The sequence below is a fragment of the Meles meles genome, chromosome 5 (genome assembly GCF_922984935.1).
Source record: "Meles meles chromosome 5, mMelMel3.1 paternal haplotype, whole genome shotgun sequence".
Lineage (NCBI taxonomy): Eukaryota > Metazoa > Chordata > Mammalia > Carnivora > Mustelidae > Meles > Meles meles.
The window spans coordinates 47,432,777-47,445,107 of NC_060070.1; the positions used below are offsets into that span (position 1 = coordinate 47,432,777).

Genomic DNA, 12,331 nt, shown 5'->3' on the forward strand with positions numbered 1-12,331 from the left:
CAAAGCCTGAAACCAATAGCAAAAAATGTGCAGTGTGTATTTTGCAGGTTTAAGACAATTCAGGACAGTAAAACAAACAATGGACTATAGATGTATATATAGATCTCTCTCAGGCACCATAATCAATATGAGCCAACAATATTTAAACTTGATTCAGGCCACATTCAGACATTTGCTCGTATTTACAAATATTTAAATTAAATACAACCTGAAATGTTTTGTTACATACAAAAAAAACTATACAACTCAGAGCAATGTTTGTTTTAAATAATTACATTTACATATAGTTAAATGGAACCACTTGTAGTGCTTCAAGTTTTTATCACCCCTTCCAGGAAATCTTTTTCTACCATCTCTTCTATTTTTTGCCTGGCTTTGCTGGAAAATGGTTTGTGGTTTTCCAGTTTCATGTCCTTGTTAGGGAAGGTGTTTGAGTAGAGGATGGGGCTCCCTGAGTGGCCTGCACATCGGCTGGTGACTTTGCTGTTGAAGACTTGGCTGAGCACGTTGAAGAATGGCAGGAGCTGCTCGATACTGCGCACGGCGCAGATGGTGAGCAGCAGGCGTCCCGGCTCCCAGCCCAACGTTCTCCCTGAGTTGTCTTCCTCTGGATTTTTCTGTAGAAGACACAAGGGAATGGTTATTAACAGATGAGTACAGTCCATGAGAACATTTCAAAGGGTATAAACATCAGTAACGGTTAACAAATGCAAACAATCACACTAAGTCTCCATTCCAGACTCGATTAGACTCTTGCTTCTAACTGAAGCCTCTTTGTGCCAGTTATGAAGTGTGGGCAGAAGGGTCTAACACTGCAGTCCCATTTTCCAACTGGATTGCATGAGCACACTTCATTAGCAGAATTGGTTGAGAGGGAGAGTCAAAAATTAACAGTTTATGTTGTGCTTTGCATATACTCAAAAAGCTCCCAGATTTCTGGACTCCCACGCAGGTGAGCCAGGAGAAGGTGGTTAGGAAGAGACAGCAATCTTCTCCATGTCACCACTTGTAAATCAGGTAGGTAGGTAGTTCCCTTTTAGCCAAATGGCTTATACTTGCCACAACATGGTGGCAGGCTTCAAAGTGATTAACTCAGTATGAGAGAAAGTAAAGGAACACTTGGGGGACACACTGCCATCTGCTTCATTGTGTTAAACAAAATGGGGAGGAAAGCTGGGCCTGGAGTCAAAATAACAGGTTTGGTATTATGGCTCTGCCTTTTACTCAGGGACATCCTTGGGCAAGATACAGAAAGGTTCCTCATTTTAAAAAGTAGGGAAGTATAAGCTATCCAGCAGAGAAGTCAAATGAGAATGAATGTAGGTGAAAACTCTGTCAACTAAATGTAAATGCAATTAAAATATTTTGTGTACCAAGAGGCTGGTTTAAGAAGCCAACCAGATTATACAAAGATGTAGACCTCAGTCTATCTAGGGAAAGTTCTGAGAGAATTGGAGATGTCTGAGTTAGGGCAGAACCACAGATATAAAAACACACAGAGTGAGAGAATGAAGATAGACATGGACTGGATAGAAAATGGGGGAAAAAATCATCAAGGGGGACTTAAAAAGCAGAACTACAATTTGTCCTATTGGTTAACAAATGGAGTTTGCCTTCTCAGACCAGATGCTGCTGAGAAACTTTTAAACTATTAAACTTTTAAACTGTTAATCTAATTTTTTTTTAAGATTTTATTTATTTACTTGACAGATCACAAGTAGACAGGGGGGAAGCAGGCTCCCTGCTGAGCAGAGAGGCCAATGCGGGGCTCGATCCCAGGACCCTGAAACCATGACCTGAGCCAAAGGCAGAGGCTTAACCCTCTGAGCCACCCAGGCACCCCTGTTAACCTATTTTTTTTTTTTTTAAAGATTTATTTATTTGACAGAAATCACAAGAGAGGCAGGCAGAGAGGGAGGAAGGAAAGCAGGCTCTCCGCTGAGCAGAGAGCCCGATGTGGGACTCGATCCCAGGACCCCGAGATCATGACCTGAGCTGAAGGCAGCGACTTAACCCACTGAGCCACCCAGGCGCCCCTGTTAACCTAATTTTTAATAACGCTAGTTTCCTAGTGGAGAGAGCAGATGCAAAATCCAACTTTTTTCTTATGTGTGATAACAAGCTTTATTTGCTTACTTAAAAATGAAATCCTGAGAAAGGAAAACAGACTGAAGTAATAGGAACAAACAAAGAAAGATCATCCAGTTCTCTATAGCCAGAAAAAAAGAAAAAACAGCAATTATTTAACCTCCAATCTAAAATATAGGATATAGAAAACCTCTTCCTTTTGCTTAACTAGAACACTGGCTTTAATGAGTGTCCCAGACTGACTTTCTCATCACTGGCAACCATTAGGTGGCTGACCATACCACCTTTCCAGTCCCCTAAGTCAAACTGCAATCCAACAGTAATTAAAAGGTAAATAGACATGAGTTTATCCTGAGGGAAAAGGCATGCTTGAACCCTCTATACAACTAGTTTTCAAATGTAACTGAGGTGTAATCTTTTGTTTATATTCCTGCCAAGATGTACCTGTAAGAGAGGGACTTTTACTACTAAGCTCTTGACCCATAATGAGTACCCTTGTTTTGGTGTTCTCTTCATCAGAACTACACTTCCTCAATAATAAAATTAAAAAGTCAGACATGTTTCCCTAAAAATGATTTCTCCTTTCACTTCACCAGTCTACACTTGAAGACAGACTTCCTTCCTCTTTACCTCTCTTAGTACTTGTTGAGATCCAGACCTGGGTTTGTGTCTCAATATTTGGTCCAGATGTGGCAGCCTTTGCTGCCACATCACAAGCATCAAAAAGCCACCCTCACCTGATGCTTGGCCATCTCCAATCCCTCCAAAATCACTGTCTTAAAGTCCTCCTCGTCCTGTGGAAGGAAAGAGGAGAACTCAGAGCCTTTGTTCCAATGACAAGTACGCTTGGCCATGAAGACCTTGTTTAAAGAAAATGCTCTCTAATAAAAACTGTTTTCTTATTCTGGGAGACATGTTTTAGGCAAAAGGTGGTCTTGTTTATCCCTTAGATACGGAGAGGGGTCTTACAGATACGGTCAATACTTATGAGATGCAGGGATGACGATAGAAAGTGCATGTGCCTGGGGTCATATATATCATCACTTGGCTTCTGGATTTGTCACCATGATTATTTTTTTCAAACCCTGTTAATATCAAAGTGAGAAATACCCAAGTCCTAGCCATAAACTCTGGATCCAACTTTCACCTTCATCTCTGCCCTTTCACTTAAGTTCCTAAAGAAACAACTTGATTTGAAAATCAAGTTCCTTAGATCCTTCAAACACAACCTCCTCTTTAATCACTTTCCTCCATCCCATTGTTTGTGGAATGTGATTTAGTTCAGGGGCAGCTGCCTGACTAGGGGACCCCAGAAGACTGGGAAATTTCTGAGCACTCAAAGCACATACTGCAAACCCACATCACCCCCAAACTTTATATTTTTTGCAAAAAATAAAAAAATAAATAAAAATTTTGTGTTTTATTTTCTGTAAGTAAGCTCTATGTCCAACATGGGCTTTGTAAGATCAAGGGTTGGATGCTCAACCAGCTGAGTCAGCCAGGTGTCCCTCAAAAATTTTTAATGTTTGAAAAAGAAGATTTGGAACAAAGGCTCACTAATGAGCATGCCAAATCCATTATTTTCTGGAGCAAAGATCTCTAACCTGATGCATACTGGAAGACACACGGTACATAAGACATGATATAAATACATTTTACAGTTCTAACTACATTTAAAAAGAAAAAGAATGCAATACCTTTGCCCTTTTCCGAAGAAGTTTTGCTAGTCGAACTACATAAGGTTTAAATTCTCGTTGGTGTATGCCCTGCCTTCTGACTTCTAAACCGGAGTCATCCGAGGCTTCTGGAATAAAGGCCCATCGGTACCTATGTACAGAAGAATATCAACACTGCTAAGACAAGATGTGCGGGGTAAGACAAGGCCACATAAGTATAGTGGAAAAGTCACGGCCCCACCACCTACACAGATGCCAGTGGCAGCTGTGCTGCTTGCAGCCCTGTCACCTAGGACAGAATTCTTCACCTGACCCTTTCCTTCACCATTAAATAAAGACACTATTAACTACCGCATAGGGTGGTAGACAGTAAATAAAGTGTTCATTTTTTTTTCATGAGCACAAAGCAAGTAACTGAAATGATTCCATCCTCATTTGTTAATGGCAAAATCTCATATGCTTGGCCTGATGATCCCACACGCACAAGGGGGCAAAGAAATACAAAAATTATGTAGGATTTCTTTCATACCTCCCTTGTATTTTCGTTTTTATTTTTGTCTTCAGTAAGTAAATATCTGATTATGGGAAAAGTTCAAACAGTATAAAAGGACACACTCAAGAAAAGTAGTCTGTCTCCCACCACGGGGTCCATCAATACCACCAGTTTCCTGTGTGTCCATCCAGAGTTCATGCGTAACAGAGCACATCTGCACACAACCAACCTCCTCCTCTTAATAAATAAAAAGGCCTCACTGCTGCTTGTTCTGATTTAATTAGATATCTTGGGGATAGTCCCATAAAACCCCATTCTCTTTAACAACTACACAGTACTCTGGTGTTGGAATGAATTAATTAACCAGTCTCCTAGATTGCCCCATTTCTTGCTATTACAAATAATGCCACAGTGGCTACCCTTACATAATGCTGACAGTATAGTGATAGGAGAAGTCCTTGGAAATAGAATTCCTGGCTTAAGGAGAATGTGTATTTTGAGTTCTGGTAACTATAACTTCCTTGGGGAACAACTGGACAACATCTGTGTATGCTTGCAACTAGAATAATGCTTCTGTTAAGATTAAAAAGAAATATACATTTAGATCTTTACCATTATGATGGTTATTTGTAAGTGGAATTTCTGAGTATGGCTTTTTTCGGTGTTTATAGGCCATTTCGTTTCTGAGAACTATTTGTTAACTGTCACTGGCTCATTTCCCTAATGGGTTATTGATATTTTTACATAGTAAGGAAGTTCACAAATACGTTTCCCCAACTCATTGCTGCCTTTTCCACTTTATGGTAGTTGTTGGTCACACAGAGACTTTTTAAAATTTTTCTGTGGTTATCAAATATCTTTAACTTTTGAAATACATACCATGTTTAGAAAGGTGTTACTCTTTCAAGATCAAATTCTCCATGTCATCTACTACTTTATAGATTTAAAAAAAAAATGAGTAGTTTTTAGTATTACAGCCTATTTCATCCCCTTTCTAGTAAAGCTGTCCTGACAAATAGGATGAACTCATTTTGGTTCTCATCACAGAAACCAAAAAGTTAATACCATGAGCATGAGTTTAATGTTCTCCCTAGAGCACCAAAGACTATAGTTTCTATCGCATTTTTTTTTTTTTAAAGATTTTACTTATTTGAGAGAGAGAGGAGGAGAGGGAGAAGCAGACTCCCCACCAAGCAGGGAACCCAATGTTGGACTCAATCCCAGGACCCCAAGATCATGACCCGAGCATAAGGTAGATGCTTAACCTACTGAACCACACAGGTGCCCAGGTGGTATTACTTTTGTGACAATAAGCTTCCCAATTAATTCTGACCACTTTCTGACAATTCTGCTTAGGATTTCTTTCTGAATTTCTTCAGGAGTAACATCAGTATAACAGATATGTGACTCCTCAAATTTATTAAGCGGTGTTAGATAGATTTCAAATGGAAGAAAAAAAGGAACTAGAATTAATCTAAAAAGAACTTCTAGTTCTTACCATTAATTTAATGAAAAGTAAGCTTATGAAACAGCACTTTTAGAGAATTAAGCATGTCCAGTATAGAAAGCAGATTCTGGTAGTTTACTCTTTATCCAACTGCTACTCCATTCCAGAAGAATAATAAAACATATTATATATAAAAACATATTTGATCATATCGATAAATTCTCAAGTTAGCTACATTTGATAAAACAATCTTATTTACCTTGCCTATTTAAGAATTTAAATACGAAAAGCCATAATGAAATATTTTTCAACACTGATGAGAATTTACTAGTATTAAGTTTCTCCCTAGTCCCCTTTGCCATCATCTCTCCAGTTAACTGTTATCTGAAATGAAAGCCTCCTTGATTCCAGGCTTGCCCATCTCCAGTCCTGTGTCCAAACTATGCAGCCGAAGTAAAATTCCTAAAATGCAAGCCTGGTAACATCACTTCGTTCCTTATGATGATTCAGTGGGTTTCCGCTGTCCTTAGGTTAAAGTCAAATGCTCTAATACAGCTCACAAGGCCTTTCATCATTCAGCCCCTTTCCAGCCTCTTCTTGTAACATTCTGCTCCTGTGATATTGATCCCTCAGCATTTCACACAAACGAGGTCCATTCCAACCCCCCAGACTCCCCACATGTCCCCTTGCTCTTCACCATGTCAGTATAAATCTGTATTCAGGGCCTAAAGCGAGGAGGGGGTTTCAGCTGTGCGACCTCAACAGCCTCCTGCACGTCAGCTATCAGAACAGCCAGGGGACATTCAACTGAATGTCGGAAGCTGCTGGACGGAAGCTGGACGGAAGCTGGACGGAAGCTGCTGAGTCATGTATGCCAACACCTCACATAAGGCAGGTACTCAATTTGTTAACTAAATGCTGTTAATTTATCCACAGCAACCATTTACTTCCAGTAACTGTACCTCCCCATTCTAGTAAAAATTATATTTCAACTTATACAAAAAACGTTTAAATTAGTCCTAGATGTCAGTGACCAAAGCAAATGCATTTTCAACAATATCCATTTAATATCCTTGTTTTTACTTACATCTGAAACTGAGGAAGATTTTCAGAGGGCAATGCCAGAGCCAAATCCAAAAATTTGCAAGCAGACAGATAGAGGTTTAACCACCGCTGGCTGTTATATGAAGTAGAAAAGCCATTACCTCCTGTGTAGGTTGTCTCCAGACCAGCCACAGAGGGGCCTGAAGTCCTGTAAGCAGGAGACAGTGCTGTCAGCAGCGGTACCCAGTTCCTAACAGGTAATTCCTAAAGTGCCAGCTAATATTTTTTATTCCAGTATGTGTACTAGTAACTGCTGAGCAAGGTCATGATTAAATTAACTTTGCTGTTTTCAAATAAAAAGTCCTCCCCTGCCGCCCCCCCCCCCCTTTTTTAATGCAGGGAAGAGGGAAAGAGTAGAGGAAGGGTGGAGCGGGGTGTGTGGATCTCAAGCAGGCTCTGTGCCCAGTACAGACCCTGAGGCAGGGCACGAACTCATGACCTCGAGATCATGACAAGCTGATATCAAGAATTGGGGGCTTAACTGAGCCACCCTTAAAAAGTTCACTTATGATGATAATGTAAAAATAGTACAGAATAACTTAAGTTACACTCAAGAGATATAAAAATACAAGCTGTAAAGCCAAGAGACCTCCCTATTACTCGATGTTTCTCTGCAAAGATTGCCGGGGGGAGGTCTTTCTATAAAAGCAGTTATTAGGAGTGGGGAATGCTTTTTTTTTTTTTTTTAAATAAACCTAGCAATGTAGAATAAAATATATTTAGGACACATGGTGTTAAAGGAACTTTTCAATTTATAAACTTATACAAAAATTCCTACATAAATAAAAATTTATATTCAGTCATATTAGTATACTGCCTGTACTAAAAAGAATAAAAGTGTATTATAAACACCAAGGTCATTCTGAAAGATCTGGACATACGGATACCTTAGTTACAGGTTACCTGCCATGATAGGTTTTGCTGATGTTTCAGGGACAACATGTGACCTACCAAAACCAACACAGCTGGGGGTAACTGAAATAATATTGCTTTAAACTAAATCTGTCTGGAAGACAAAGGCCATGCAGGTTCCTTAACCTAAAATGGTTAAGGAATAAATGATACTATATTATACCCAAATACGGTCATTTAGGTAATAACAGACTATTTAAACTAACAAATATACAAAGTATTCATACAAAACACTATCTATACCGTTCTAGTTGTAATATTCTGGATGACTTTAGGATACCAAACACTGACAAGAACATATGGAAACGTATTACATCTTACCGTGAAATATCTTCATCAGCAGTGAGTTCCTGCTCCATCAGTAAAAACACCTGTACCTGAAGACCGTGAAATTCATGTTAAATGTTTTATTTAAACTTGATATTAATGCTTCTTTCAAGTTATCCTTATGCTATGTTTTCATTGAACCAAAAATAAATTTTAGGATTCAATCAAATGAAACCATACTTAGTTTCCGAAAGTTAAATTGCACAGTTAGCACAGGGCCTTCCTAATGACCAAGCTGGGATGAAGCCAGGCTTTTGTTTGGTGACGATGCAACACAGTTACAGTTCTTTAAAAAATATATTAAAGCCAATGTCTTTATGAGGAGATTATAAACGCTTGGGTTTTCGGAGTTACAGATTCACTTCCCTTTCTTTACTCTTGTCCTTTTCCCGAGCTCCCCAAATCATTCAGACGAGGACGATGCTATGACCCAGGGAGGAAAAGGGATGGGTGTAGTGGGAACTTAGGAAGCTGACTATTTGGGAGATTACAAAATCTGTGGAAGTCTCTGTAAAGGAAGCTTAGCTCCGGTAAGTGCTGCCCTTCCAGAGTGAGCACGAGCCTCATGGCAGTTAACTCAGCGGAGCCGTCTCTCAGCCCTCCGGACGTACCGCTATGGCCTGCAACCAGGCCTGGCAGCCAAGACCAAGTCAGAAATTTGGTGTGGAAGAGAATACACAAAACCAGCTCAGAGGAAGTAACGATGGGATGTTTCTGTGTGGAGATGGAATCTGACTAGTTTTACCATTTTCAACAAGCTTAATGAGAGTTCGGTTCTTTTCTAAGATTAGTTTTTATCCAGTAAGCATGTTGATGCTAATCACACTGTTTTATAATTTAGACTGATAACCTGATGATTAAAATTAACTCACAAGTTCTGTAATCATGGTAGGCCAGAGTGAGGTAAGATGTTGTGGAGACATTCTTAAAAGTAACACTCTGAAAAACAGGAACACTTGCGAGTGAAGAGTTGGCACCTGGGGCAACCGAAGACTCTCGACCAATCTCTCTGAAAGAAATGCAGTATATTTTCAATGGATCAATAATGAACATCATCTTCATGCAAACTTTTCCATATAAGCTAACCTACTACTTCTCAAACTATCTGATGAAGGACCAATTTAAAAAGTAAATTTCCAAACCGCTGCAGATTACTTTCATAAAATATTATTAAAAATGAATTACTAGAAAAAAATCAAAAGAAGATAGAAAATGCAAATGCCATTTACTTAATAGATTCAACAGATTCTGTCAAATTTTGTAGGTAAGTTAAAAATGCTTACTCTAAATTTCTGTACTTATCACGGATGGCATAATAGCCTGGTGCTGGTCCACAGAGCACACTTTTGAGTAGCACTAATTTAGTCAGCTTTAAAAATAAAATCACAGGATAAATAGTGTGCAGTGTTGTATATCTGATGCTCAGTAGAAAAGGTTAGGAAAAAAGGAGCCACTCATCTTCTGAGAGAAATGATCTCACTAAAGATGACCTTCCCAGCCTAGTTCCCAATGGTGGCTTTTGAAGCTGGTGGCTGCCTAAGTACATTGATTTGGATATGGAACAATTCTGCCCTAGGCCAAGTTCATCCCTGCAGGGTGATGATGAGCACATGGATATCCTTCACGACACAGAACGCCACTAAGCCCATTTGGTAAAGCTTATCAAAAACTTTACGCAATCCCCCATCCAAGTGACAGCTCTCCAAATGTTACTTTTGGCCAAAATATCTTGACTCTGCCTGTATTTTAGTTCTCCTTAAAAATATACCACCTCTTATCCACAATAAGAAAATCCCACTAACATGTCTGCCTGCAGCAAAGTAGTCTTATATCTCACTCTTAAACATGAATTCTTTAGGAAACTTGAATCAAACAATTTAAATAGAGACCATATATAGGCAAGTCCTCCAAATTCAGTGCTTGATTTTTTATTTTTTTTAAATATGCTGGTGACGGACATTTTTGTTGATTCTGCAGAACATATTTCTTCTATTGCTCCAACATTCTCCATTCACCTACACTTGGTATATTTCACCCCAACTTACAGCCTAGGGAAAGTATTCCCTAAGAAACAACAACAAAAAAACATAGTTTGGAAGACAGAAAAATAGGTTTTCACTATTTACCTTGTATATCTGGAAGATATTTCTGGTACTGGTCGATTTCACTGCTAAAAATAGCAAAAGCTAATCTTTTGAGAAGCATGGCTCTCTGCTCTAGCTCCACATCTCGGTTTGCAAAGAGATTAAGGGAACTGCTCTGAGCCACAGCTACCCGAGCTGAAAGAAGAACGCAAGTGAGAGAGGTTCTGATACACCTGTGTGGGTCATCGGAGAAAAAGATTATTCTGTTTTTTTTCAAAATGGGTAGACACCCTGTGACTTCCAAGGGTGGGAGGAGCTTGGGGTAGAGGAGTCCCGACTCTCTGGAGTAGAAGGGCTGGCAAACAGACCCAGCATCCAGAAGCCAGGAGCCCAAGGGGGAGCCATTGTGAACGTGGAGAGAAGACGATTTAGAAAATTCAGAACACCAACAACAAACACCATTTATAAAATCCTTTCACATTTCATGCCGTCTGTCAAACACCTCATTGCTTTAAAAATGGTATCTGGCCTGGCCTTTGTAACTTTTGTTCCTTGTGCATAGAATACCTTGTCCCCAGGCCTTCCCAGGGTTGGTGTCTTCAGTTTCACCTCACATGTGAGCTCTTTAGGTATTACTTAAAATCTGTTCTCTCATCCTACTTCCTTCACAATTACTGACTCCCTGAAATCATCTTATTTATTTAAGGTTAGCATAATGGCCTTGCCCATTTTTGTCTGCTGAACAGTTGAATTTGAACCTTAAAACAACCCTGTGATGCTCAGAGGGGAGAAAATATGCTGCCCCCTTTCCAGAAGGGGAACTAAAGCTTGTGTTCAAGAATTTACACGAAATCATCAGACTCATCCAGCTTTACTGCTATTTAAGGTCACCAGTTTAGTAACTTTAAACTTAAAAACAAAACAAAACAAAACAAAAACAAAAAAACAAACCCAGGGGACCTGGCTGCCTCAGTTGAAGAGCATGCAACTCCTAATCTCAGGATGGTGAGTTTGAGCCCCATGCTGGATGTGGAGATTACTTTAAATAAATAAATAAAATTAAAACAAAACAAGAAAACTCTTCTTTCAGATGAAATACCATAGGAATCGTATTATATAAAAGCAATCAAGACAAAGTAGAAGTGGGGTAGAGAGTAATTCTGATATTCTTGGTCCTTCTCTTTCTTCCTTCAGAGGAGATAAAGAGAGCCCCAGGATTTAGAGTGACTTGTCTGATAGGCTGAATCCAACTGCCAGCCTTTCCCTGCCTCCCCACCTATCAGTCTTTCATTCATGTAATGATTTCTTATTGAGTGTTTACAATGTGCCAAGTGCTGTGCTGTGTGCTGGGGAAACAATTTAGACACAATTTAGACAAAATAGTTCTACTTATTACTTATCATCTTGTTGTCCTCTTTACATTTTTTTAAATGATTTATTTATTTTTAAAGATTTTATTCATTTGACAGAGAGAGACACAGCAGGAGAGGGAACACAAGCAGGGGGAATGGGAGAGGGAGAAGCAGGCTTCCCACTGAGCAGGGAGCCAGATGTGGGGCTCAATCCCAGGATTCTGGATCATGACCTGAGCTGAAGACGCTTAACGAATGAGCCACCCAGGCTCAATATAAACATAAAATATAAAATAAATATTTTATTTATTTATCTGAGAGAGAGAGGGAGAGAGAGAGAGCACGAGCGAGCAGGAGTGGAGGGAGGGGCAGAGGGAGAGGGAGAAGCAGATTCCCAACTGAGCAGGAAGCCTGACTCTGGACTCTGGGTTCAGTCTCAGGACCCTGGGACCATGACCTGAGCTGAAGTCAGACACTTAACTGACTGAGCCACCAAGACATCCTGTCCTCTTTAAATTTCAACATTCCATCCCTACAGGATACTAAGTATAACTTGACAAAGAGCTAATTCAGTAACTGCTAGAGAAGAACAAGGTAAACATTAAGCGTGGGTCATGATCAGGAAATACAATGCTTAGGTGGTCATCCCATAATACTCACTCATCAAATCTCTAAATGTTGTTTTATCATGTGTCATCAGATTGTCCATAATTGCTCTCCAACTGAAAGAAACAAGGATTATGATATGTAATTAAGATTTCTGTTGTTACTATTAAAAATAGTGTTCTGCTTGGCAGGATAGTCGATTTCAGTGAGATGCATTATCACACTGAATAAAAGCAAGACAA

The 12,331-nt window shown here is 39.5% G+C and overlaps 1 protein-coding gene across 9 annotated transcripts in view; it reads right to left on the minus strand.

The window, feature by feature from the left end:
* Window positions 1–18: 18 nt before the first annotated feature.
* Window positions 19–12,331, minus strand: part of DOP1A (DOP1 leucine zipper like protein A) — a 105,869-nt gene continuing 93,556 nt past the window's right edge. For 4 of the 9 annotated variants that reach the window (XM_046004199.1, XM_046004200.1, XM_046004196.1 and 1 more), the window contains 8 exons: window positions 12,144–12,205; window positions 10,174–10,326; window positions 8,920–9,056; window positions 8,042–8,097; window positions 6,792–6,956; window positions 3,786–3,915; window positions 2,826–2,882; window positions 19–617 (listed from right to left, as the gene is read on the minus strand). In XM_046004199.1, the coding sequence (XP_045860155.1) occupies window positions 312–617; window positions 2,826–2,882; window positions 3,786–3,915; window positions 6,792–6,956; window positions 8,042–8,097; window positions 8,920–9,056; window positions 10,174–10,326; window positions 12,144–12,205 (1,066 nt within the window). In that variant the 3' untranslated portion in view covers window positions 19–311. Of the gene's footprint in view, window positions 618–2,825; window positions 2,883–3,785; window positions 3,916–6,791; window positions 6,957–8,041; window positions 8,098–8,919; window positions 9,057–10,173; window positions 10,327–12,143; window positions 12,206–12,331 lie in introns of those variants that run through there. The other 5 variants (XM_046004202.1, XM_046004203.1, XM_046004201.1 and 2 more) reach the window with 2 other exon arrangements.